Here is a 27,455-nt window from a genome sequence, read left to right on the forward strand (position 1 = left end):
GATTGTCAAGTGCTTTATTGTGTAGACCAGATTTAAATTTAATTATGGATGATGTTTATTAAAGCTTGGCACTTGATAAATAAGGACAAATGTGTGCTAGCTACACCGATGGGGAATCTTTGCTGTGGAAATGGTTTCTTGTGCAGAATATCTCTACATCTATCACTGAGAGCTCTTAAACATTCTAGACCAATCCTCCAAACATCTTGGGTTAAGTATTATGAAACGAGTTTCATTTTAATGACTTTGAAAAGTTTCTGTATCTCAATGTATCACACATTCAGCTGAAATCTCATGTAATGATAATATTTCTACAACTTTTTTCCAGTATTGTTCTGGTATAGATGTCTGCTTCATTTCTCATAGTATTTCCATGGAGGAAGAACTGAAACCAACACTTCAAGCTTCTTAGACTCTACATAAGAATTATGGTGGCAGGCAAACCAGCAAGATGGTACAGTAAATGAGGACACCTGCTGCCAAACCTCCTAACCTGACCCCAACTATGTGGTGGAAGGATAGAACAACCTCCTGCAAGTTGTCATCTGAACTTTACACATGCTTTGTAGCACTTTAGCACATAAAATAAATGAACATTTAAAATGTAATAAAGAAAATAGTGGAAGGAACTTGCTAGAATTCCAGAGGGTTTTTTTGTCTCATATGGACTGTCTTATTCCTACAGAACTCTCTGAGCTGTTGGGGGCAGAGCCCTAGAACAGAAATTCATTGCAATTCTTACTGGTTTAACAATTGACATTTCTGGTTGATTCCGGGTAAATAATGTCCCTAAATGTGTCTGAGAAACTAAACATTTTGTTAAGATTATCAGAAGGACTTAGCTGTTTCCTTTGGGGCTCACCAGGATCACACATTTCAAACAAGAGCTGGAGGAAGCAAGGATATTTCCCTTCTGGTTAGTAAACTGAATGCGTGTCTTCTAATATCTAGCAGCCTACAGACACCAGCTCTGTGGGTTTTACTCCTCTCCCTCCCTCTCTGCCTCTGTTCCTCCCTCCTTTCTCTCTCCTACATGAATGACTATGACTTTCTCTTTAAATCCTAGTCCTTTGAAAAGTACCAGGCATATCAGAGAGACACACAGATAATAAATTAATGAATACCATCATTTATTTGTTTCTTCTGAAAATCTCTATTGAGCTCCTGTCATGAGTTTGGGGCCATTCTGGATCCTGCACACACAATGTTGAATGACATAGCCAAGTAAACAGTAAAATGGTCATCTCTGTAGCTATTTGTTCATAGTAAAGCATGGTCTGAATATTGTCCTTTTGGTTACCAATCAATTTGGGAGGACTAAGAATCCAGTGTTTATGAACTGAATCTAGCTTATCATAATGCCTATTCTTCAAGCCTAGACAAAAGGTCCCATTTTATTCTATTGTTTTGCTCTTCTGATGTCTTTTTAATAAGTTTGCCTAAGAAGAGAATTTAGAATGTCTTTCTGATGCCAGCAAATGGAATCAAGCTGGTGAGGCATTTTGCCAGCAACACACCAATGAGGGTCCATTTGATACTTTAGGCCAGCAGGGTTAGGCTTAGTAAGCATTATTGATCCTACCTGACCTCTTGCTCTTCACTGGTCAGACCCAATCCAAATGTATGGTGGATGTCAAAGCAGGAGTTACTGTCTTCCAGCAACCTAGGATGTAGTTGGGATAGGAACGATACCTCAGTTTACAGCACCAGATCAGCCAGGGTTCTTTAGCTATGTCCTGATGTAGTGGTGAGGAAAAGCTATACTTACCCAACTTTCTGAAATCGCTTCTTGAAGAAATCCCACACATACCTGATTTTCTGCACTTGGATGCATCGTAGCTGCAACCATAAATAGGAAGGAACAGGGATCATACACAGAGGAAAGCTAACAAAGGGGAATTCTTTAGTGTACGTTCCCATGTGGGTGTTACATCTGAGTGTCATTCCAGCCCAAAAATGTTACATTCAAAACTTGAACCAGTAAACACACACTCTACTTTGTCTCCACAAATGTACCAAAATGTCCCACACATAAGACCTCTTACTTTTAGTTCTGGCTTCATTACAGCTCGGTTTATGACAGAGTGGTGGTCAGCTACCAGAGGTTCCTCTGGGTTCTTGCTTATAGGGAACTTCAGTGTGGATAAGTGGAGGCAGAAGACCTTTTTTCTCATATATCTTCGAAATTCATCCTTGAAAAGTCAACAAACAAGAGAAAAATCTCAGACCTCCCTCAGAATGCAAATTACTCTAGACTCTACAGAGTCAGAAACTCCGGAAGTGGAGTCAACAGTTTGTTTTTCAGTGAACCTTCAGAGGCTTCAGATATGTTCAGAAATCTCAAAAAAATCTGAGAAATACTGCACATATTTTATAGGAAAGCATTATGTCTAGGAACTTTCTTAGATGACTATTTCCTTTTTATTATTTAATTTTTTGAGACAGGGATTCTTTGTGCATTCTAGACTGGCCTCATCCTTTTGGTTAGCCTGCTTCAGCTTCCCTAGGGTTGGGATCATAAGTGTGCACCATCACTGCAGGCTTTAGCTGTTTTTAAATAATATCTACAAGCTTAAATTGTCTAGAATGCTTCAAGGCACACATTTTTGAAAATGGAGTGTTCTCATGTTGTGTGGTCTTTGAGAGTTGTAACAGTGACAGCAACTGCCCCATGTAATGGCAGAGAGCAACGCCCATCATCTTGAAATACCAGGCATTTCTGCAGGCTGAAGTGAAGTAAGCATCAGCATTCTTGGGCTAGACAAGAGATAACATGCGGCTTGAAGAGATAGTTTTTCCTCCTCTTCTTCTGGTCTAGGTAAACTGCTTGAATGGATGAGATCTTCCCTCTAGAATACTAATCAGTCATTGCTGGGTCACAGATGCAGAATAAAAGAATTTTTTTCTTTAAAAGTTATATTTCAATTTTTATTTGAGATATAGTAATTGCATATATTTATGGGTCTTATGTAGTTATTTCCTCTGAACTGAAATACTCCCTCCTTGAAGACTCAGAAAATAAACAAAACTCACAAGTCTGAACAAGCTCCTAAAACAAGAATCCCAAGAGGTCTCCCATTGGTTGTAAAGGCAGTAACAATTTCCTGAAAGAAAAGGCTCTCTAATCTGTTTAATCATTTGCAGATAAAGCAAGGAGTTCTAGGAATGAGGTGTGCTCTTTAGTTCTGCAACTTCCTGTAATTCAACCCCAATCTTGTGAGCAATATATATGTATGTATTATAATGCATGTGTATATAGCATATATATTCTAGACTTGGGTGAAATCATTTCTTTGGCCTGTTGTCAATGAATAGACAATTGTTCATGTCTCCCCAGAAATACTCATACAGCAATAGGGTATGTTCTGAATGATCAGGTCAGGGTAATAGGCCTTTTAACCACTTTAGAAATTTAACATTTGTGTTGGAAACACTCAAAACCATGTCCACTAGCTATTTTTAAAATTTTCTGACAGCCACACTATCATATCATGCAGTAGAATATTAACAGGTATTCCCCTATTCAACTGTGGCCTTGTACCTACTAATCATCTTCCCTCTCTCTTCTTCCCCTTCTCAGGCTTTGAGAACTAGTAATCACTATTCTATATGTCAACTGCATATCTTCCTTGTGTGAGAATATGCAGAATCTGTCTTTCTGTAATGATCAGGACATTTAAAATGGACAAAAGAAAGGTACGTACAGTTGTCCTCAGCAAAACTGTGTCTGCTTCTTGCAAGGGGCATGGGATGCAACTGGTCCACACCCACCACTCAGGCCTCCAGTAGAACATCAGCTGAACTGCCCCAAGAGTCAGGAAGGCTGTTACAAGGCACAGGGCTCTCCGTAGATTCTGGGTATGGTAGCCAAACACCTCCTGCATAATAAATAGAACATTTTATGTTTCAGTAATTACAAAAGTATCATTTTGTTTCATAGAATATATGATTTAGATGCAGGGCTATTGGTAGAGAACATAGAATTGAGTTGACTTCAGCAGACAGCTAATATATAAAAGGACACCGAAGCACAACACCTCCTACCTCCCTGTCATGTAAAATTACACATTAGATGGCTTCAATGCCATCCCAAGAGGTACCTCGAGTGTGTGTAGCATGCTTTATGTTTTAAAGCAGATTTATTTTCTTTAGATATTAAAAAAAGGTTGGAGGCACACCCAGATGCCCTGAGCTGCAAGCTGTTCTCTAAGTACCATTGTCTGACCATGGCTTCACCCACCTCATCAGGCATGCAGCACCAGTAATATCTAGGTTAGACCCCTTCCTGCCTCCACCAAACCTCCTGGGGCATACCCATCTTCCTGCAGTGTGCACTGCCCTCCCTGAGTTCCACTGTCCAGCTTGAGGCCAGTGGCATCAGGAACATTCAGGCTTGGCTTGCCTTACCAAGACCTGCTTCACCAAGAAAATCCAGGAACAACCATATAGTTAAAGACCAGCATAAAAACAAAGTCAACAAGCACCAGGGCAATACGACACCTCCAGAGAACAGCTATACTACTATTGCAAGACCTGGATATCCTAACACAACCAAAGCACAAGAAAATTACATTAAATCTGATCAAAGAAAGATGATAGAGGTCTTTAAAGAAGAAATTAATAAATTCCTTAAAGAAGTACAGGAAAACACAAACAGGTGAGAAAATGAATAAAACTGTTCAAGACCTGAAAATGAAAATAAAATCAATAAAGTAAACAAAACTACAAACTGAGGGAATACTGGAGATGGAAAATCTAGGGAAGAACAGATAATAGCATCACTAACAGAATACAGGAGATGGAAGAGAGAAGCTCAGGCATAAAAGATGCAATAGAAGAAACTGATACATCAGTCAAAGAAAATGGTAAATCTAAAAAGGTCCAGACACATAACATTCAGGAAACCTATATACCTATGAAAAGACCTAAACTAAGAATAATAGCAATAGAAGAAAGTGACATGTCCCACCAAGAAGATTGAAACAAAACCCTCCTGCTATGTAATAAGCAAAATACTAAATATACAGAACAAAGAAAAGGTATTTAAAGCTGCAGGTGAAAGAGGTCAAGTAACATATAAAGACAGACCTCTAAGAATTACACCTGACTTCTCAACAGAGACTCTAAAAACCAGAAGGATCTGGGCAGATGTCTTGCAGTCTCTAGGAGAACACAGATGCTAGCCCATATTACTGTATGAAGCAAAACTTTCAATCACCATAGAAGGAGAAAATAAGATCTTCCAATACAAACTAATTTCAAGCAATATCTATCCAAAAATCCAGCCCTACAAAAGATTTTAGAAGAAAAACTCCAATGTGAGGAGGTTAACTATACCCAATAAAAACACAGGAAAAAGTAATCCCACACCATCAAAACCAAAAGAAAGGAACACACACAACCACCACCAACATTAAAATAACATAACATTAACATAATTAGTTATTAATATATCTCAACATCAATTAACTCAATTCCTCAACAAAAAAGATATAAGCTAACAGAATGGATAGGAAAACAGGATCCATCATTCTGCTACATACAAGAAACATACCTCAGGAACAATGATAGACATATCTTTAGAGTAAAGGGCTGGAAAAAAAGATTTTCCAAGCCAAAAAAAAAATCCTATAAGCAAGTTGGAGTAACCATTCTAATATCTAACAAAGTAGACTTTCAGCCAAAATAAATCAAAAGAGATGGGAAAGGATACTTGAACTCATCAAAGGAAAAATCCACCAAAATAACATCTCAGTTCTAAACATCTATGCTCCAAAGGCAAGGGAAACCACATTTGTAAAAGTAACATTGCTAAGGCCTAAATCACACATCAAAACCCACACATTAACAGTACAAAACTTCAACTCCACTCCCACCAATAGACAGATCATTGAGACAGAAACTAAACAGAGAAATAATGAAACTAACATATTATGAATCAAACAGACCTAAATAGATATCTATAGAGTATTTCACCCAGACACAAAACAATATACATTTTTCTCAGCACCTCATGGATTCTTCTCCAAAATTGACCATATACTTGGTCACAAAGCAAGCCTCAACAGATACCAGAAAATTGAAATAATGCCTGTATCTTATCAGACCACCATGGATTAAAGCTGAACTTCATCAACAATAGAAACATCATAAAGCCTACATGCTCATGGAAGTTGAACAACTCTCTACTCAATGATCTCTGGATCAGGGAAGAAATAAAGAAATAAATTAAAGACTTTGGAAAATTAATGAAAATGAAGTCAAACATACCCAAATTTATGGGACACATGAAAGCAGTGCTAAGAGGAAAGTTCATAGCACTAAGTGACTTCATAAAGAAATTGGCTAGATTTCATACTAGTAATTTAAAAGCACAACTGAAAGCTCTCAAACAAAAAGAAGCAAGCACACCAAAGAAGAATAGAAGGCAAAAAAAAAAAATAATAATCAAAATCAGGACTGAAATGAGTCAATTAGAAAGAAAGAGAACAATACAAAGAATCAACAAAACCAAGAGCTGGTTTTTTGAGAGAATTGGCAAGATAGAAAAACCTTTAGCCAAACTAGCTAAAAAGAAGAAAGACCATATCCAAAATAACAAAATCAGAAATGAAAAGGGAGATATAACAACAGACACAGTTGGAAATTCAAAGAATCATTAGGTCTTACTTGAAAAGTCTTTACTCAATGAAATTGGAAAATCTAGATGAAATAGATAGTTTGACAAATTTCACTTACCAAAGTTAAATCAAGATCAGGTAAGTAATCTAAATAGTCCCATATCCCTTATGAAGGTAGAAGTAATCATCAAAAGCCTCCCAACCAAAAAAGTCCAGGGCCAGATAGTTTTAATGCAAAATTCTACCAGACTTTCAAAGAAGAGCTAATACCAATACTCCTCAAACTATGCCACAAAATACAAACAGAAGGAACATTACCAAATTCATTCTAAGAAGCCATAGTCCCCCAGATACATAAACCACACAAAGACTCAATAAGGAAAGAGAGTTTTAGACCAATTTTTCTCATGAACATTGATGTAAAAATACTCAGTAAAATACTTGCAAACTGAATCCAAGAACACATCAAAAACATCATCCACTACCATCAAATAGGCTTCATCCCAGGGATGCACGAATGTTTCAACACATGACAATACATCAATGTAATCCACCATATAAACAAACTAAAAGAAACAAAAGCACATGATCATCTCATTAGACCCTGGAAAATCTTTTAACAAAATCCAATGCCAATTCATGATAAAAAGTCTTGGAGAGATCTGGGATACAAAGCACATACATAATAGTAATACAGGCACTATACAGCAAGCCAATAGCCAACATAAAATTAAATGGAGAGAAACTTACAGCAATCCCATAAAATCAGGGACAAGGTTGCCCACTCTATACCTATTAAAAATAGTACTAGAAGGTTTTTTTGTTTGTTTGTTTTTTGTTTTTTATTTTTATTTTTTCTGAGACAGGGTTTTTCTGTGTAGCCCTGGCTGTCCTGGAACTCACTCTGTAGACCACGCTGGCCTCAAACTCAGGAATCTGCCTGCGTCTGCCTCCCAAGTGCTGGGATTAAAGGTGTGTGCCATCACTGCCCAGCAGTACTAGGAGTTTTTAACTAGAGTTTTTAGACCTAAAGGAGATCAAGGGAATGCAAACTAGAAAGGAAGTGATCAAAGTATTGATATTTGCAGATTATATGATCATATACATAAATGACACCAGAAACTCTACCAGGGAACTCCTACAACTGAGATGCACCTTCAGCACGGTAGCTAGATACAAGATTAACTAAACAAACAAAGACAAAACACATCTCAGTAGCCCTCCTATATACAAACAGTAAACTGACAGTGAAAGAAGTAAGAGAAACACCATTCTTTACAATAGTCACGAATAACATAAAATATTTTGCTAAACAGGCAAGTGAAAGATCTGTATGATAAGACTTCAAGTCTCTGAAGAAATTGAAGAAACTATCAGAAGATGGAAAGATCTCCCATGTTCTTGGCTTGGTAGGATTAACACAGTAAAAATGCCCATCTTACCAAAAACAATCTACAGATTAATACAATTCCCATCAAGTTGTCAACACAGTTCTTTACAGACCTTAAAAGAGCAATTCTCAATTGCATATGGAAAAAAGAAAACCAAGATAGCCTGTTTATGGACGCAACTTGGCATTTAACAATAAAAGAACGTCTAGAGAAATCACTGTCCCTGACCACAAGCTGTACTACAGTGCAATAGTGATTAAAAAAATGCCATGGTGTTGGCATAAAAACAGGCAGGTTGATCAATGTGATAAAATAGAAGACCCAGAAATAAACCCACACACCTACAAAAACTTGATTTTTTGACAAAGATGCCAAAACCATACAATGGAAAAAAGAAAACATCTTGAACAAATGATGTTGGTGTAACTGGATGTCTGATGTAGAATACTGCAAATAGATCCATATTCATCACCCTGCACAAAACTCAGGTCCAAGTGGATCAAAGATCTCACACAAAATGTAATACATTAAATTTAATAGAAGATAACGTGGGGAATAGTCTTGAATGCATTGGTACAGGACCTAACTCCCTTAACAGAACACCAAGAGCTCAGGCACTAATATCAACAATTAATAAATAGAACCTCATGTAACTGAAAAGATTCTTTAAGGCAAAGGGCATTGTCAATAGGACAAAACAGCAATCTACAGATTGGGAAAGATTTTTACCAATCTTACATATGACTGAGGGATAATATCCAAAATATATAAAGAACTAAAGAAATTAATCACTAGCAAACCAAATAACCCAATTAAATAATGGATTACAGAGTAAATAGAATTCTCAGCAAAGAAATCTCTAATGGCCAAGAAGCACTTAAGCAAATGTTCAATATCTTTAGTCATCAGGGAAATGCAAATCAAAACAACTGTGAGATTCCATCTTACACCAATCAGAATGTGATCAAAAACTCAAGTGACAGCACATGCTAATGCAGATGTGGAGTAAGTGGAACACTACTCCATTGCTGGAAGAGTATGAACTTGTACAACCACATTGGAAATCAATCTGGCTGTATCTCAGAAAATTGGGAATAGTTCTACATCAAGACCCAGCTATACTTCTCCTGGGCTTATACCCAAAAGATGATCCACCATACTACAAGGAAAATTGCTCAATTATGTTCATAGAAGGTTCTTAATAGCCAGAAACTGGAAACCACCCAGATGGCCCTCAACCAAAGAATGGATAAATAAAATGTGGTACATTTGCACAACGGAATACTCCTCAGCTATTAAAAACAAGGACTTCATGACATTTGCAGGGAAATGGGTAGAAATAGAAAAATATCACCCTGACTGAGGTAGCCCAGACCCAGAAAGATATGCATGCACTTATAAGTGAATATTAGCCGTAAAGTACAGGACAACCCTGCTATAATCCACAGACCTCACAAAAACTAGGTAACAAGGAGGGCCCCAGGGTGATTACTTGAATCTCACTCAGAAGGGGAAATAAATTACACACTAAAAGTGAACAGAGAGAGGAACTGGCTAGGAGAGAGGCTGGGGATCTTGTATGAGGAGAGCAGAGGTAAGGGTAAGAGGGCTGGGAAAAAAGAAAGGAAATCAATTGGGGGACATCTCTGGGAGAAGCTGGAGATCTGGGATTCTGAGACCCTAGGAGTATATGGTGTGACCCTAGCTGATCTCCCAGCAGCCAGGGCTATGGAGTTTGAAGAGGCTACAGCCTGTAGGACTTCTATCTAGTGAAGGGAGGAGGACATCTACCCACCCACAAACCTTTGACTCAAAATTTGGCCTGCCTACAAGATGTGCAGAGATAAAGATGAAGCAGAGATTGAGGGAATGGCCAACCAATGACTGGCCCAACTTGAGACCACTCTATGGGAGAGAGCCAATCCCTGATACTATTAATGAAACTGGTATGCTTGCAGACAGGAACCTTAGCATAAATTTAACCTTCATCCAACAGTGGATGGAAACAGAGACTCACAGTGAAATATTAGGCAAAGATCAAGGAGTCTTGTGGAGAGATTGAGGAAGGAATGAGGGAACTGGAGGGGTCAAGCAAATGTGCAGTTTGGTCTTTATGTCAGTCCCCTGACAACTAGATCAAGGGACTGTCTCTGACTAGGATTCTATTGCCTGTCTTTGGATCCATTTCCCTTACTTGGGCTGCCATATCTAGCTTCAGTGGAAGAGAATAAAAATGAAGCCCAGTCCTGATTGTTCCAGGACAGATTAATATGTCAGCAGGAGGGTGGTAGTAAAATTCTGAGGGGGTTCAATTGGGATATAAAGTGAATAAATAAGTTAATGAAGAAAAGGTTAAATAATTTATTAAAGAAATTGATAGGCTTGTGACAGTCGTGATTCAGGTATCCAGTTTCATCTGTATTCACATTGGTTATAATAATAATAAAATTAAACATATGAATGAATATATATTTACATTTGGTTATAATAGTAACTGAATATTATTGAATATATGAACAAGTATATTGTTTTCTAAACCAGCACATGTAAATTTAGTGGAAAATCTACAGACATGAAAGGTTCGCAAAAGATCAATTTGACTTACTTATTTTAAAAAAATATTTTAATTAAAATATACTTTCATCATATTCTTCCCTTCCCCCAAGTCCTTTCAGATCCTATCCTCCTCCATATCCACCTAACTATTGATTCCTTCCCAAAAAACAAAGACCCAATACAACAACAAAACCAAGAAAACAAAATAAACCCCACCTCCCAAAAATCCCACCAAACTATAATTAAAAGCACACACACACACACACAAATATGTGGAGATATATACATATATATTAGTCAACTATTCCTGAACATGAGGCTTGTCCTGAAGTGGTTGATGCACCCACTGTCATTCTATTGGAGAATACTGAGTTTCTCTCTTACAGTTTCTCTCTCTTAACTGATAAGTTGAAATGATAAGTTAAAAGTTGCTAACTTTTACCCTAGTTGCTAGTTTTCCATTCATTCTCTCATTCATTCATTCATTTTTAAACATATATCATATTTAAAAATAATAAAATAAAATGAAAACTTATCACATCAAAGTTGAACGAGACAAACCAAAGAAGGAAAAGAGCCCAAGAGAAGGTACAAGAATCAGACACAAACTTGTTTGCACCTTCAGGGATCCATAAAAACACTAAACTGAAAGCCATAATATACATTCAGAAGACCTGATACAGACCTACGCAGGCCCTGTGCATGCTGCTCCAGTCTTTGTGAATTCATATGAGCTCTGCTCGTGTTGATTCATGTTGATTTACACAGTGGTTCTTACCCTGTGGGTCATGACCCCTTTGGGGATCAAATGACCCTTTCATAAGGGTCACCTATGACCATCAGAAAATACAGAAATATACATTGCAATTTATAACAGTAGTAAAATTACAGTTATGAAGTAGCAATGAGAATAATTTATGGTTGGGAGACTCACCACAGCATGGGGAAATGTATCCCAGCGTTAGGAAGGCTGATTTAGAGGATCTTGTTTCCCTAGTGTCCCTCACCCACTATGGTTCTTATGCTCTTTCTGCTCCCCATTCTACAGGGTTCCCTGAAAAGATTTGATGGGAATATCCCATTTAGGGATGAGTGTTCCAAGGTCTCTCACTACTTAATGTCTAGCTTTGGGTCTCTATATTTGTCCCCATCTGCTGCAGGGAGAAGCTTCTCTGATGATGACCTAACAAGGCACTGATCTGTGAGTATAGTAGAATATCACTAGGAGTCATTTTATTGCTAGTTTTTTTCATTTTTTAGAGCAGTATCACTTGGTTTTACACCAGATTCATGGGCTACATAGTCCCAGGTTCTTGATTGCCCAAGCAATTTGGGTATGGGTTCAATCTTGTGGAGTAGGCTTTAAGTCAAATCAGTTATTGGTTTGTTACTCATGAAACTAAAAAGCTTCTGCATGACAAAAGGCACTATCATTGAGACAAAGCAGCAACCTACAAAATGGAAAAGATTTTCACCAACTATACATCCAATGGGAGGCTAATGTTCAAAATATATAAAGAACTCAAGAAACTAGATATCAAGGAAACAAATAACCCAATTAAAAATGGAGTGCAGATTTAAACAGAAAATTATCAGTAGAGACAACACAAATAACTGAGAAACATGTAAAGAAATGTTCAATATCCTTTGCCATCAGGGATATGCAAATCAGAACCACTTAGAGATTTCATTTTATAGCTGTCAGAATGACTAAGATCAGCAAAACAAGTGACAACTCTTTCTGGAGGGAATGTGGAGTAAGAGGAGCACTCCTCCTTGGCTGGTGGGAATGCAAACTTGTACAGCCACTGTGCAAGTCAGTGTGGTATTTCATCAGGAAGATGGTACTGCCTTAAGATCCAGCTATACCACTCTTAGGCAATACTCAAAGCATGTTCCATCCTATTAATTACAGAGGCATTTGCTCAAACATGGTCATTACGGCTCTATTCATAATTGCCAGAAATTTGAAACACCTTAAATGTCCCTAAACAGAAGAATGAATAAATAAAATTTACACAATGATACATTTGTCCATTAAGGAAAAGTGACATCATGAAATTTGCATGTTAATACTGAAACTGTATTAGCATTTAATTGAATTGCTGGCCTCACATGAATCCCTAAACAACCCAAGCTGTTGCCAATGCTACAGGTTGCTCTCAACAAACCCACAGCAACTCCCCATTACTGAAGACAACACCTACACAACTCTTTGAAAATGAAGATGAAGAACAGATGCCTACATAGAACCATTACCCCATTACCCTTATGTTCCAGCTCCTTTGGTTCAGGAAGGTATAACACATGCTCTCAAAAGTGAAGCACAAACACCAAGTAAGCCACAAACCTTTACAAACATGTTGTACAATCTACAAGATATGTTAGAGCACTTACTTATTAGAATAGACTGGGCTGGGGGCAGGTGAGGAAAGAACATGATGGATCAGGTGTGGGAAGGACAGAGGGAGAGAGTCCTGGGAGAGACAACTTGTACTGGGGGACATTTTGGGTGTGAGTTAAAGAACTGGTACAATGGAAACTCCCAGGAATCTACCAAGGTGACCCTAGTAAGCTAAGACTCCTAGTAAGGGGGCGGGGTGAATATGGAGCCTGAACTGGCCATCTTCTGTAACTAGAGAAGGTTTCCAGTGGATGGGGCACCAACCCAGCCACGAAAGTTTCTACCTATAATTTGTCCTGCCTGTAAGACATGTTGAAGTAAATATGAAGCAGAAATTGTGGAAGTGGCCATCCAATAACCAGTTCAGCCTAATACTCATACCATGAGAGGGATCCCACCCCTGACACTGGTCTGAGAGGCCAGGAACCAGAGACCAGAATGCCCAGAGATTTAGGATAGAACTAAACACAACTAGCCAAAAACAAAAAAGAAAGCCAATGAAATGATTCCTAATGATACTCTGCTGTAACTCACAGACCAGAGTCTAGTATCAGTCATCACAGAAGCCTCATCCAGTATCCTACAGAAGCAGATGCAGAGACTCACAGTCAAACATTTAGCTCCCCAGAAGATGGGGAGGCAGAATTTTAGGAGTCACAGGCAAAGATATAACAAGAAAACTCACAGAATCAACTAACCTGGATGCATAGGAGCTCACAGAGACTGAACTGACAATTAGGGAGCCTGTATGATATGTTATGATGTTATGGCTGTGTAACTTGGTCTTCTTATGGGACTCCTAACTGGAAGCAAGGGCTGTCTCTGACTCTTTTGCCTGCTTTTGGGAACCTTCCCTCCTACTTGGTTCCCTTGTCCAGCTTTGTTATGAGGGGAGTTGCCTAATTTTATTGCAACTTGATATATAATTATTTGGTTGATATATTTGGAGGTCTGCACTTTTCTACATGGAAAATGGGGAGCAGTGGTTCTGGGAGAGAGAAGCTATAGAAGGAGGGACTGGGAGGAGAGAAGGAGGGGAAACTGTGGTCAGAATGTAACATATGAGAAAAGAATGAATTAAAAAAGAAAAAAAGAACAACATGCTGAGGTAGTTGTACTTTTAATAATAGATTAGCTAATGTTTCAATTCATAAATTTGAGATTTGTTTTAAGGGGAAATAGCTTTGGTTGTGTAAAACCAAATTTTAGTTTCTACCCTCTTCCATGAGAGTTCACAGCATTATTTCATACATTAAAAAAAAGACAACTTTTAGAGTACTTTGAACTGTCTGAGGGATGCTAATCCTTCAGGATGTGAAGTATCTCCCTACAGGGAAAGCTCATGTGTTGATGACTTTGCTCTCATTACTAAGACTGAGAGGTGATTGGATTATGAATGTATTAACGTCATCAACTGATTAATCAATTGGTGAGTTCTTAACTGAATAGGCTATTGGAAAGTGGAGCCCAGTTGGACAAAGTAGGTCAGTTGAGATTGTGCTAATGAGTGAGGTATGTTTTAAGAGAGAGGGAAGTAGAGGAGGGAGAAGAAGGAAGTAGTCACTCTCTGACTTTCCTGGACACCAAGAGAAGAGCAGCTTGGTCCTGGCTTTGCACTGTGGTTCTGCCTTGTCACAGGCTTAAAAGAGAGGGAACCAGCCAACCACGGAAGAGACATCTGAAACCAGGAGCTAAAGTCAGTCTTTCTTCCTGCAGACCCCAGATACCTTGTCACAGAAATTGAAACTAACACACTGACTAATGCATGGTGTGTGTGCTATCCAATGGCTTTAGGCTGAGTTGGAAAGTTTTCTTTGCTTTTATTTTCCAGTGACTCTAAATGCCCACATCCAAATCACTGTGATATTAGGACTAGATCTAGATAGAGAGATAGATAGATAGATAGATAGATAGATAGATAGATAGATAGATAGATAGATAGATAGATATAGATATAGATAAAACTCTTATTTGGTAGTGTTTTTTAATGACAGAGCCTTGCAAATTTGAGGCCAATTTAGATCGTGTATCATATAACAAATCTGTTTGTTTAATTCTTTGGAAAGTCTTCACCTCCAGTATGACCTTTTAAAAAAATATTTGTTTTCCCTTAATAAGGTAGTAGTGGATTAAAAGTTGTTGAAAGCAATCCTTAAACAGAGTAGAAATGGCCCACATTTATGAAGTAAGCTGTGCATTTGAGTCATTGCTGTGGTTATTGTGGACTGTGTGACCACAGGTAACTCATTCACTATGGGGAAATCCCAGCACCTCTCTGGAACAAAGAGGAAGACTCACAGGACAGGACTGCTGCAGTCAGCCAAGGCAGTGTCTGCTTGCAAGATCTGTACAGTGAGAGGAAGCTCTAGAGCACCTTCTACTGCTACACGACTCAGGCAGGGAGAGGTGCACATTGCTGGATAATGCAGGTCCAGGTTGATATTATTAGAGAAGATGCTCTAACTTAATTCAGGAACATGCAATGTCCATCATCCATGTATGAGCATTCCAAGATCTCTTCCTTTCCCTGTGCTCCCTCTGCTTCTATAACTCTTGGTCTTCTCTGTGTATCATAGTTTTATTGGATCCAAATAACATAAGTATGCTAGCTTACATATTACATGATGAATATATGGAGATTTACTTACAGTCAGGGTCAAGGCCCAAGAATATGAAAAACAGAAGCAGAACATGTTGGAATTTTAGTTTAGCTCATAGCTGCAAAGAGTTCACTCATAAACACATTTTTGCTCTGTTTATTTTTACAAAGCGTTGACACTGATAATCACAATTCTGTTGCCTTCTTAGTTTTTTCTGTATAACTTCCTTTTATTAAACAGGGGAAATAAAAGTCTAGGGAGACTTCAATGAAGCTATTAAAGTCATAGACTGCTGACAACCTCTTAAATTGGGACAACTCTTTGGGGAAGGCAAAGTTACAAATTCTATCAAGAATTAAAAGATGTTTCTACCTGTAATCAATAATTCTTCAGTTGTAAGGATCTCCTAATGAAATAACACATAGTAGAAAAAATAATGGATGCAAGATGCTCAGTGCAGCATTGTCTGTAATAGCAAAACTATTGGAAGAACTGAAATGTTAGCCAGTGGTTCAGTGAGTTTTGAAATATCAGAACAATGGTCTATAATGAAGCCATTAAGAATACAGTGTGTGGTGTCAATGCAGAAACCTAGGGCCATCTGTAATACAAGGCTAAATGGGGAGAAGACATGCACAATGAATGGAACCAAATAGCAGCAGCACAAAATTTAGCCCAACTATATCAGAAATTACATTAAATGTAAACTGTCTTAACACCACAAATGAAAACAAGCTGTTAAGCTAGATAATAAAAGGCATGCTTCATGCTGTTTCTAAGAGACATGCTTTAAATATAAATAAGCCAGAAAGTTAAAAGAGGAACAGAAAAAAAAACATACCATGCAAATGTTAGTGAAGAAAAGTTGAGTGACTATATTAATGTCAAACAAAATATACTTCTCCATAGATATTTAAGAAAGGAAACATGATGAGAGAAGAGTGGGGCACTTTATAATAAATTCAACAGAAACACAACAATTATAAATTTTACTTATAATTAAAACAAAAACAAATTTATAACTATAAATTACAGTTATAACATGCTTTGAGTCCAAATGACTTACAAGTACTTTCAAATACTTAAGGTTGAAGTGAAACTGCTTTTGTATAAACTTCATAAATGGAGGATGTAAGAATGTTCCTAACTTGTCATAACATGGTCAGAATTACCTGACACTTGAATAAGCATTTTGAAAGAAAAGTTATAGGTTATGACTTACATCACTATATATAAAATATGTTATACAACCAATGCAGTGGCATAATGAAAAGGTAACATATTATCTACCACCCAATGCTATTTGTCTTAGAAATACAGAGCCAATGCATTTTTCAGCATTAATGTTCTGGGGAGGGAGGATGAAAAGGTCCATACAATAGGAGAGAAAAAGAAAGGCAGGAGTATTATGGTTACAAACAAACAACTTGTTTAAGTTTAGATAGATAGTAACTATTAATAAACTTAATAAGTGAATCTATTAAAGTTGTAGGATAGTAGGTAAATACAGAAAACCCAATTGTGTTGGGTTGGCCTAATGCTACTTGTATTTAATGCTAATATTGGTCCCCAAGCCTGGTTTCCCCAGAGACGAGAGAGTTCACATGTAACTTGTTAAGTGACCCTGACCCCAAGTGATTTCTGATTGATAAATAAAGATGCTAACAGCTGGGCAGAAGAGACATAGGTGGGGTTCAGGATTCACAGGCTTAGGGTGGGAGAGGAGCCATGAAGGAGAAGAAAGTGCAAGAGAGGAGAAAGAGAAACCACCATGGGTTAGAAGTCAAGAGAACATGGCCCTGTGGGCTGGCCAATTGGAGTTAAGAGCAGTTAAGATGAAACATAGTAAGTAATAACTCGGGGTATCGATAGGAAAGTAAGTTCTAATAGCATAGAGGGTAGGCAGCTGCCCAGCTCCTATGCTGTTTAAGACTTATTGTAAATATAAAGGTTGTGTGTGTCTTTCTTACTTGGGGTAGAAATCCTGGGTCGGTATTAAATACTTTCTACAACAGTTTGTATTAGTAGAAAGTACAAAGTCAATTAAGTACAAATAACAGAACAAAGAAAAATTCAATTGCCTTGTACTAAATCTACAAAAAGTGTGCAAAGCCTTGAAGCTGAGAACTCTGCGTCACTGCTGAAGAGAGTGAGAGCTAAATGAATGGGAAGATGCAAGAAATCTGGGACATCAACATACCACTTCCACCAAGTGCTTTTGTGACCACTGATTAAATGACTCTAAAATTTCTGTAGAAATACCAAGAACCTACGGTAGTCAAGAAAATAATTCAGAGCCAAACAGAAGCACGGAGGACTTGTACCAGCAGAATTGGGAAAGCCACCTGGGAGTCAGTCTGCTCCTGGCTTCCTTTTGATGAAGATGTAGAACCCTCAGCTCCTCCAGCACTATGTCTGCCTGCACTCTATCACGCTCCTACAATGATGATAATGGACTGAACTTCTGAATGTGTAAACCATCCACAATTAAATGTTGTCCTTTCTATGAGTTGCTTTGGTCATGGTGTCTCTTCATAGCAATGGAAACCCTAAGACAACTCAGTTTGTGTGATACAGGGAAAAAGGATGACAGGACAAAGCAGAGTAGAGAAAGGACCTAAGATACCAACACCATCCTTTCAGAAAAGGAGCCACTTCAGTCAGAGGCTTAAGGCATTTAAGCAAGGATGCTGGAGGGAATAGGGTTCCCCTTCATCAGTCTGCCATGATAGCCCCTGTTCCTCACACACATCCTACTGCCTCTGGAAGCTCTTATTTTCATTCATCTCTCTATCAGTTGCCAACTAGGACTTACATTTACTGAAACTTGGACTTCTCATGTGATAAATGTAGCTGATTATAAAGCACATCAGAATCAGTTTGATATCAGTTAAAGGCTAAGAACGTGTCACAAGACAGTCAAATTCAAATCAACTCCATTACTTTAACCAGATGTATGACTTGGCAAAGCCCACTGTGCATGTTCTGATGTCTCCCTTTCCTCCTCCATTAATGAGAATAATCAATACCTGTCTTCCTCAGTGCTGTGAGCTAGTAATAAGACAGCCAAAAAATCGAGCACTGTCCTCCCTACCATGTTTTGAGATCACAGTATGTGTTGAGTTAATATTGTCATGGGTGCTATTTCAACAATTCAACAAAAATTTCGGCAGATTAGTGGCTAGTTCTTTTGAGCTCACTGTAGAATAATTTGGCCACAGGCAACATGCAGAACAAAATGTTATTTCTAAAGGTGATTGATCTACTGGCTTAAGCAGATCTTTTACTTTTCCCAAAGAGAACAAGTTGTCAAAGTTAAAGTCAAATAGAGGTCCCAAAATAACACCACTTGCCTTTATAGTCTACGAAGCTGAAGAAAAAAAAAGGGCTTGAGGAAAGACCAAATAAATTCAAAGATTAGCTGAATATAGTAGCTGCACGTGTATACACACACACACACACACACATACACACACACACACACACACACACACGCGCGCGCGCGCACACACACACACACACACACACGCACACACACACAAAAAAAGAGACAGAGACAGAGAGACACAAGGTGGTATAACAAAGCATCCTGCCTCTGATGCTTATGCAGAGTGTATCTCATGTTACTTAACTGAGCCTCATTTTCCACAGTTATAAAATGAGTGTCTGGTGAGGTACTAGCTCATAGAAAGCAACTCATAAGCACTTCTTTGTTCTCACCCAGGTAGCTCCTATACTTGCCATCAGAGGCAGACTGATAATGGGTGAAATGCCTGAGGAAATGAACACTGGAGCGTCAGCTCTTGGAATCCTTCCACTGCTGTGGCTCCAGACCTTGGGACATTCCAGTTGCCAAATTTTCACTGTGTCTAGAATACTTACTGATGAATTTTCATACCTCCCTTTATTCATGTTCATGGGTATAGCCATCTGAAATATTTGCTTGAGTATCCACAGCTATAGGCACAGCAGTGGAATGAATGTTTCTTTTTACAGTTTACAGCACATACCTCAGTCTTACATAATGGTAGAAAGTTACTTACTGATCCAAGATAGCAAAATCATCCTCTCCCTATGACAGTCACCTTCTGGAAAGAGCAATGGCAGCTGAGTTTGCTTTCATTGCTGTTCGTTATTTGTTGTTTGTGACTTTTTTTTACTGTGATGTGTTTAGCTACTTCCTGGGCAAGAACGTTCTAGTCTCCTTAGAGCAAGTTAGGTTTTTCTGAGCAGACATCAAACTTTTGTCACTTGAATCAAGGCCAAGGAGAGCAGATATCTGTTTTTTTTTTCGGTGAGGGCAGAATCCGTTATATTTTGTCTTTTATTTCCGAACAACAACCCAGTACCACCTTTCTATTTATTAGCAATTGCCCATTTGTTTCATCTGTCTGGACACGCCACGTCATATTCCTTTACACGTTTAAAGAAGAGACATTCCAAAAAAATCTGCCAGGACACTGATGTTCACTTAAATGTTAAAATAATATTATTCCCATTAAGTGGATCCCATTGGTGTGGTCTTTACACACCCGCTGTCCCAATTTGGCTACATTTATACTGTCACTAAATAGCAGCCTCATCAGTGCTTCACACATCACACCTATTCAGTGGAGAGCACTGTGTGTTGGAGAAAGATGTCTTTGTTTTATTTAGTTTGTATATTTACTTGTTTTTGCAGTTTTGAGACAGAGATTTGCCCCATCAGGCCTGGCACTTACTAATGGGTCAGACTGGCTCTGAGCTTTTAGTGACCCTCTGGCTTCTCTTCCTGAGTTCTGCAATTGAAGGCATGAGCCACCATACCTAGAAGACCTCTTGGATCACCTTTGCTTATGTCAAGTGTTTTTTGGATTGTTACTTAGCTGTTATTTAATTTTCATAATAATCTGTGGAGTTGGTTTTTCTGGTTATTTAAAATAAATATTATTTATATTTATAAGTTATTCTAATTATAGAGCAAACAAACTGAATTTGGGTGATGTTAAGCAGTTATTAAGCTATTCAACCTACTATATTCTGCCTTATGTTTTGTTTCTAGAGTAAGAGAGACCCTTTGGTCAATAGCGATACCAATCAAAACCAATTACTCCATTATGGACATCACCCAAAGCAACCAGTAATACAATATATTCAAGTATTTTTTCATGCAACCAGGGACCCTTGTTGGTGAAGCAAATAGGAGAGAAGAGCAAGTGTGGACCACAGGATAATGAAATGCCTAACTGACTATGATGTACAATTTTGAAAACCAGTGTTTTTCCTACAATAAGGCCAGGGGACAACATGAGATGCTCTCTGACAGGCTGACTGGGGACTAAGAGTGTCACTGATCAGAAGAGGAGCCACAGAAATTATTTGGTTCCAATTCCCTGGTAAGGGAAAGACAATGGTTCTACTCGTGTTTGACAACTGAGAGTCTACTGCATGCTTTACAGGTAGTCCTTCACAGACTGTGAATGCCCTTGTAGGCCAACTAAGAGAATAGCTTAGATTGTCTTGTACCACATACTGAGCTTAACCACTTGAAATATTACCAAGTATAGAATTAGACATTCTTAATTTTTTCTGGAAAATAAGTGAAGCAGAACATTTTTTTTTTTTATTCTGTCAAACAGACTGTTCTTAAGGCCTCCCGGGATTGATTTTTTTATGGCTATGTACACTAACAAATAAAATTCACACTTAATAAAGTCAAACACTTTGACTTCTATTTCATACGGAACTACCAAGCCCATATCTCAGCCATGCCTCACTGTAGACATTATTAGTCACCTAAATCTAATGATACCTGTTAGAGTGTATCTACAGTATCCTGTCCACAATCCAGCCTCAAGAACAATTTAAATCTTGATGTTATCTATTCCTCATAGCCAGGTGTCACTTGAAGGTTGGTAAACTTCTTTTCATCCAGGTTGTTAAAGATATTGGCAGGCACCAATAGGAAACCTTTTATATTTGAATATGTGCTTTTCAATATTGGTCCTTTGAGAGACTTTTGAGAGAATGTAGGAATGTCCTTTAATGGGGTGTAAGACACATATGACGTTGTGCGCAATGATTGCTACACTCACAACTGATTTTTTTTTTATAGCAAACTCTTCACATATTATTTCTTTTTATGATCTTGGCACTCAAGCACTTACCATTTCCCAAGTTTTCGTCAGAGGAAGGGGAAATACCCTTAGCATAACTTCACCTGTCTGCCGGAATCTTTCTATTTGCATATGCTAAACTGACATAAATGAGCCCGCTTTCTTGCCATAGCATTTTCCATATTTTAGATGTAACCTCACAAAACTTGTGAGTTGGAAGGGCTTCAGGCAACCAGCAAAGTCTAGAAAGATGTCTCTACCATTTGTTTAACTAGAGCTCCTTGACAGCAGCCTGGATCCCCTGCCTTGAAGAAGTTTCTGGTTATGGGACAATCATTACCACCATGTAAGATACCGCCCTTGCCCTTCTATGTTTCCACATCAAACAGCCATTTCCCTTTTGAACTGGTCCCATTTGGGGGTCTTGACACCCAAGCAGTCAGTACCAGCAATGGAAGGAGAGCACCGGGAACCCACTTGTGACTTACGTCAGTAAAAGTGGTACTGGTGACCCTCCCGGGGCCTAAGTGAAGACCATGCTCAGAAAGCATGAAGAATTCTTATAAACAGAGGACCCTGAAGCCGAGGCTAAGATGCATATAGTGAGCCTCCAGAGCTGCCTGGACTACAAGAGACGAAGTGAGTTTTCTTCTCCGAAGGGAAACAATGACAAAGCAACATCTACAAATCTTTTCACATCAACTGCCATTGCCTCCTGGTACAGCCCTGCTAGCACAAGCAACACATCCAGCCCTCTTCACTCCATTCCTTAATGACAGCCAACATTGATTCCCAATGACTCACCCTAGACTTGATACCCAGCCACAGCCATGATCACTAAGTGCTGAGTGAGGATACACGGCTTCTGTGGCACTAGAAGAGCAGGCCTGGAGTTTCCCCTGCATTCTGATGTTGTTGCAGATACCCCTGTACCTGGGAATTCTATTGCCTCCTCCTGAAAGTCAAACAAGCTTGACCTTCTTGTCTCAGGGGGGAAAGGCTCCTAAAAAGCCAGGGGTGGCTATGCCTGAAGTGCCAGACACTTCTGCAGGGACAGCTAAACCACACAGCTAGCTCTTCGGCATGGTCATGGAGCTTTCATCACTTTGGAGGGAGCATAAGGAAGAACCTCAGACATGGACCTTAGAGTGACCTTCTCAGTAATGTCAGTGTGTCAAGCTGTGACATGAGGAACGGAAGCAGGCAGCAGCTCCTTCATCCAAGCACCCAGTCCTGAAAAGTCACCAAACTCTGTAGTCCGGATCCTGACATGAGGGAGCTGGTGACAGGAATAACACACTTCAAATTTCAGAACATGACAGAATTCAATGGCATGTCCTCCAGGATAAAAAAAAAAAAAAAAACTTGTTGAAGAACTCACTTTCTAATCACCAGAAAAACATAGAGGCTTCTGAGAGATGTGGGTCTCAGTTTTGGACCTTTTCTGTTAATTGGGCTAAGATGATAGATGAAACCTTCTTTCCTATTTGTCTTGCCCATGTGCAACATCAACCCAAGATTAACTGTAGTTTCAACTCAGTCCAGTTTTGAGAACACTGGGCCCACTAGTTTTGCTGTATGTTACTCTCGCTGACAACAGCCCAAGGCTGAAGTGGTGGGGGTAGACGTAGGAGTTGGTGTATGGTTTGTGAAGGATTATACTATTTTGGGATTATGAGTGTCTGTAAAAAGTGATATTTTCATGTCTTTTGTACATTTCTTTTCCCTTCCTATATCTTTCTATATATAGGCTTAATATGTCACTTTAAAAAAGAAAATTCTGACCATTTTAAACTCATAGCTCAGCTTCAACAACCACATGGAAAAAAATCAGAGATGGGCAGCTTTATCCCATTTGGGTATTTTTTGCAAGATTTACCTACACGTATTTTAGTAACACTTAGTTCTTAAGACACACTTACAAATATATTCACCTTTGTGTGCAGAGCTTTAATAAATTATTATTCTAATGCATAAAAATATGAAACAAATGTGTCTTTCATTGAGACCATCCTCACTTTTCTTATTGAGATTCAATAGAAGAAAGTTCAGGTGACAATCTGTGCACATATGAACACACATGGACACATACATGTATAAACATGAAGGATTCCATGGATCCCTATGTGTAAGAACAGAAACACAATGATGCCTTCATAAAGGCTCAGATGGAACTGTATCCCAACTCTCAGGCACTGTTGCCTGCCTTTTATACCTACTATCTCTCAATCTAAAGTGGTAGTGAGCCACTCATGTTAGATAATCCAGCTAATGACCAAAATTTAAACCCAAGTCAGTCTAAGGCCAAACTCGTCACCCTGGGCATTGTGATACCCAGTCTAAGGGTCTGTGTTATGAAGGATTTTTTTAGGACTGTCAACAAAGCTCTGGGTGCTTCAACAAAACTGACAAGAGAGAAGAAAAAGTTGTCTGTGACTGGTAGGGCTGGGAGAAGCACCTGGGCAAGGCACAGATGTAGGAACAGATGTAGGGAAATACACGATTAGAGTGGGGGTTACACTGAAGAAGAGCGAAGAGGTGAGACTAGGTTGGGAAGGCCAAGGACAGCCTATAAAGTCAGGCTCTATCTTCTCAGTTACCATACAAGTAACATGAGCATCTGAATTACCCAGAACTGGGACTGAACAGTGAGCGTTCAGTTTGCTCTGTCTTGGTGGATTCTGGCCTGAGAGCAGGAGTCAAGAATGAGGACGGAGCTGAGCTCTCCAAGCTTATACAGTGCTTCCTACCAATGCTGAGCTCAGCAGAACAACCCCAGAGTGCCCTTGAATAATTCACAGGCCATCTCCGCCTGCTTAAGAGTCTTCCTGGCCGTGTGATAGAAGGAATTTATTATTTGATCTAACAGTGTCTACATTTCACCTTAAACTCTCTCACACCATCACCACAGATTGCTTACTTACAGTGATGAATGGAAGCAGATGTCACACTAGGCCTTGGAGAACCTCCGGGAAAGGAGAGCAAGTGGGGAGACACTGTTCTGCAGTCCCAATATGAACCTTAAGCTAGACCCAGGTTTACTTTGATCTAATGGTTGTTTTGACTTTTCTTTTTTTGGGGGGGAGTTTGTTTGTTTTTTATTTTGTTTGGTTTTTTGTTTTTGTTTTCAGAAAATTCATCTTTACAGTGTATAATGAGGCTAGTCAACTATTTGGCTAAAATTTCTAACTTTTTGGCTTTCCTCTGAACTCTGAAGGTCTGAGAACACTGAGCAGTGGGCTGCAGGACTGCAATGGCCTGGAGCTGAGTCACCAATTCATGGTTACTTTACCCAGCTACCCCATGGGCTGGAGTAAGGTTTGCCTCTGTGCTGGCTATCCCGGAGTAAGATGAGGGAAGAAGACTCCACTGTCAACCTCCCTCCCAGAATGCCCTAACAACAGAAGGTTATCAGGACACTGTCACTCCTGATAGTATTCCAAGCAGAGGTTTCCAGTGACAGCTCTACAAAGATTTGATCAACCATGAAAATGAAGAAAACCCCTAGCAGCAGGCCCATTACTCAGCCCTCCGATTTCCCTTGAAAATGGAACAACTAAAATACCAAATGTAGCATGTAGTTAAGAAACAAAAATAAGAGCAATGTGATGCTTTCAGGACTGCCCATCTCTATGCAAAAATAAATAAATAAATAAATAAATAAATATTGAATCTAAAAAAATCATATGATGAAGTGGTAAGCAGGACTGAACAGATTCTAACATGCTATGACATCACTAAGTCCAGTGAGGTACAACGAAGAATGCAAGTGTTTGCACTTTTTAGTTTCCCAGAAGCCCAAATAAGAAGTAGAAAGGAGCCCATAGAATTAATTTGTGTAATAGATTCTACCAAACTCAAACTAACTAAAATATCATTTCAATCCATAACCAATACAGAAAGTATTAACAAGATTTTTAGCTAAATTCTAAGTTTAACATGTATCTTACACATAGAGGGACTTTCAATTTGGACCAGGTGCTTTCTTAACATTCAAAAATACACAAAGTAGCTATCTTAGTGCACAGTGTAGCTTTAGATATAGTCACTTATTGACATTAGATTAATAAATGAGAATATCAGGGCTACAGGTAAAGCTTTCCTAAGGAGTGAAGAGAACATCTGGGAACCTGACGCTGTCTGATATATGAACCAAGATTCTGGGTCCCTTTTGGCCTCCATTCACTCTGCTGTTCCTTTCCCTGCTGTCTCTCCTTTTTTCATCTCCCCTTACTCTCATCCCTCTTTATATCAGAGTCACTGCTTGAGTATGGACAAGCTGGGTTATAAAGAGTCAAGGAGTGAGCCGGATTTCCAGCCTGTCTAACGACCTTGGTTGAGTTACCTAACCTCCTCCGTCTCAGATATCTTTCATATGAAATAGGATTAGTTCCTTCAGAACTGGGTTGTAAGGATCAAGTGAAATCACAAATATAAACCACACAGCATCAAATGGACACTACAGAACTTTCAAATTTTTAGTGGCTATTTCTTTAGGATTTATGTAAGTTTAGAAGAAGGGGCAATAGGAAAAAAGGAAGCAGAAAAGAAGGAGAAAATTTTAATGTGCTAAAGTCTCAGACTAAATGTGGTTTCCTCAGTACTGGCTGCCACAAGCCTCCCTTGATCTCAGTAAATAGGTGACTTAATCCCAGAACACCATAGCCTGTGCTGTGCACACAAACAAGCGGGAAAAGAATCAGACAAGAAAGTTTCCATTTTCACCACTTTGTCCAATGCCATGGTGGCCCAGATGGTCAGGGGGAGAAAGCTCAATGAGCATCATCAAGAAATGTACCCCCATGGTACTGCAAAAGGTCCAGGAAAGGGTGCATGGTCTACCTCTCAAGGACTCACTCAGCCATCCACAGCAACAACTTGATCAGTCTCTGCACACACACACACACACACACACACAGCCACCACCGCTGCTGATGTCACCAGAACCAAACTGTTCCAGGTCCAGAACCAACCCTGCTGCTGCCACAGTCTCTCCTCTCCCGTACCTACAAACAACCTTTGCCCATTTTGATAAAACAGGAAAAGAGGGGGCACTCACCAGCTCATTCTCCTCTCCTTCATTGAGCACAGCCTGGTGGTCGTCCTTCTTGCTCTTCTCCATGGAGAGCAGCGTGTGTAGGTTCTTTCTGACCACTGTGTGAGGGAACGTCAAAACCACCTGTGCCTCTGTGACTCAGGCACTACTTGTCATTGCTGTTCTCAGGTGCTTACAAAACCCGCTGGCACCTTGCCCATTAGAACAACAAAGGAGAATGAGGAGAGCCACAGTATTGGTCTGTTCATTTATCTGCTTGATGTGTGTTTTTCTTCCTAATGTTTATTTACTGAGCTACATGTGATGCTCCTCCAGACTGAAGGAATGATGGGGGATGGGAGGAGCTGTTGCACTAGAAAGTGATTTCACATGCTGCCCATGATAATCCCTGCCAAAGAATGGAAATGGCCACCCCACTAAAAACACAAGACAATAGAGTCCTGTTTGTCTTATGCATGCTGTGGAAGCCTGTGGAATTTGAAGGAGCTGTGAGCTTGGCTAGAGTGTTGATGAAAACTGGAAGAAGAGATTTGTAGGACACCTTCTGGAATCGGGGCAGAAAATGGAGTTCTAATCTCCACTCCACTGAGGACCCTGGATAAATCCCTTGTAGTCTGAATTTCTAGTTTCTGCTATGTAAAATGTCAGTGGTAATTGTAGGGCTGAGATAAGGGCTTGTGATGATGTTTGTAAAAGGCCAAGTGCAACTTCTGCCACCTCCAGTGAGAGGCAG

The 27,455-nt window shown here is 39.2% G+C and overlaps 1 protein-coding gene across 1 annotated transcript in view; it reads right to left on the reverse strand.

Annotated features, from left to right (window-relative positions):
• Atp13a5 (ATPase 13A5) overlaps positions 1-26,972 on the reverse strand; it is a 129,709-nt gene extending 102,737 nt beyond the window's left edge. Inside the window, exons 1-5 of the mRNA XM_031363567.1 lie at positions 26,726-26,972; positions 3,705-3,878; positions 2,046-2,192; positions 1,769-1,839; positions 1,583-1,663 (exon numbers count right to left, since the gene is read on the reverse strand). Coding sequence (XP_031219427.1) covers positions 1,583-1,663; positions 1,769-1,839; positions 2,046-2,192; positions 3,705-3,878; positions 26,726-26,788 — 536 coding nt within the window. The 5' untranslated portion in view covers positions 26,789-26,972. The remainder of the gene's footprint in view (positions 1-1,582; positions 1,664-1,768; positions 1,840-2,045; positions 2,193-3,704; positions 3,879-26,725) is intronic.
• Positions 26,973-27,455: the final 483 nt, after the last annotated feature.

This window comes from Mastomys coucha, unplaced genomic scaffold (assembly GCF_008632895.1).
Source record: "Mastomys coucha isolate ucsf_1 unplaced genomic scaffold, UCSF_Mcou_1 pScaffold12, whole genome shotgun sequence".
Classification (NCBI taxonomy): Eukaryota; Metazoa; Chordata; class Mammalia; order Rodentia; family Muridae; genus Mastomys; species Mastomys coucha.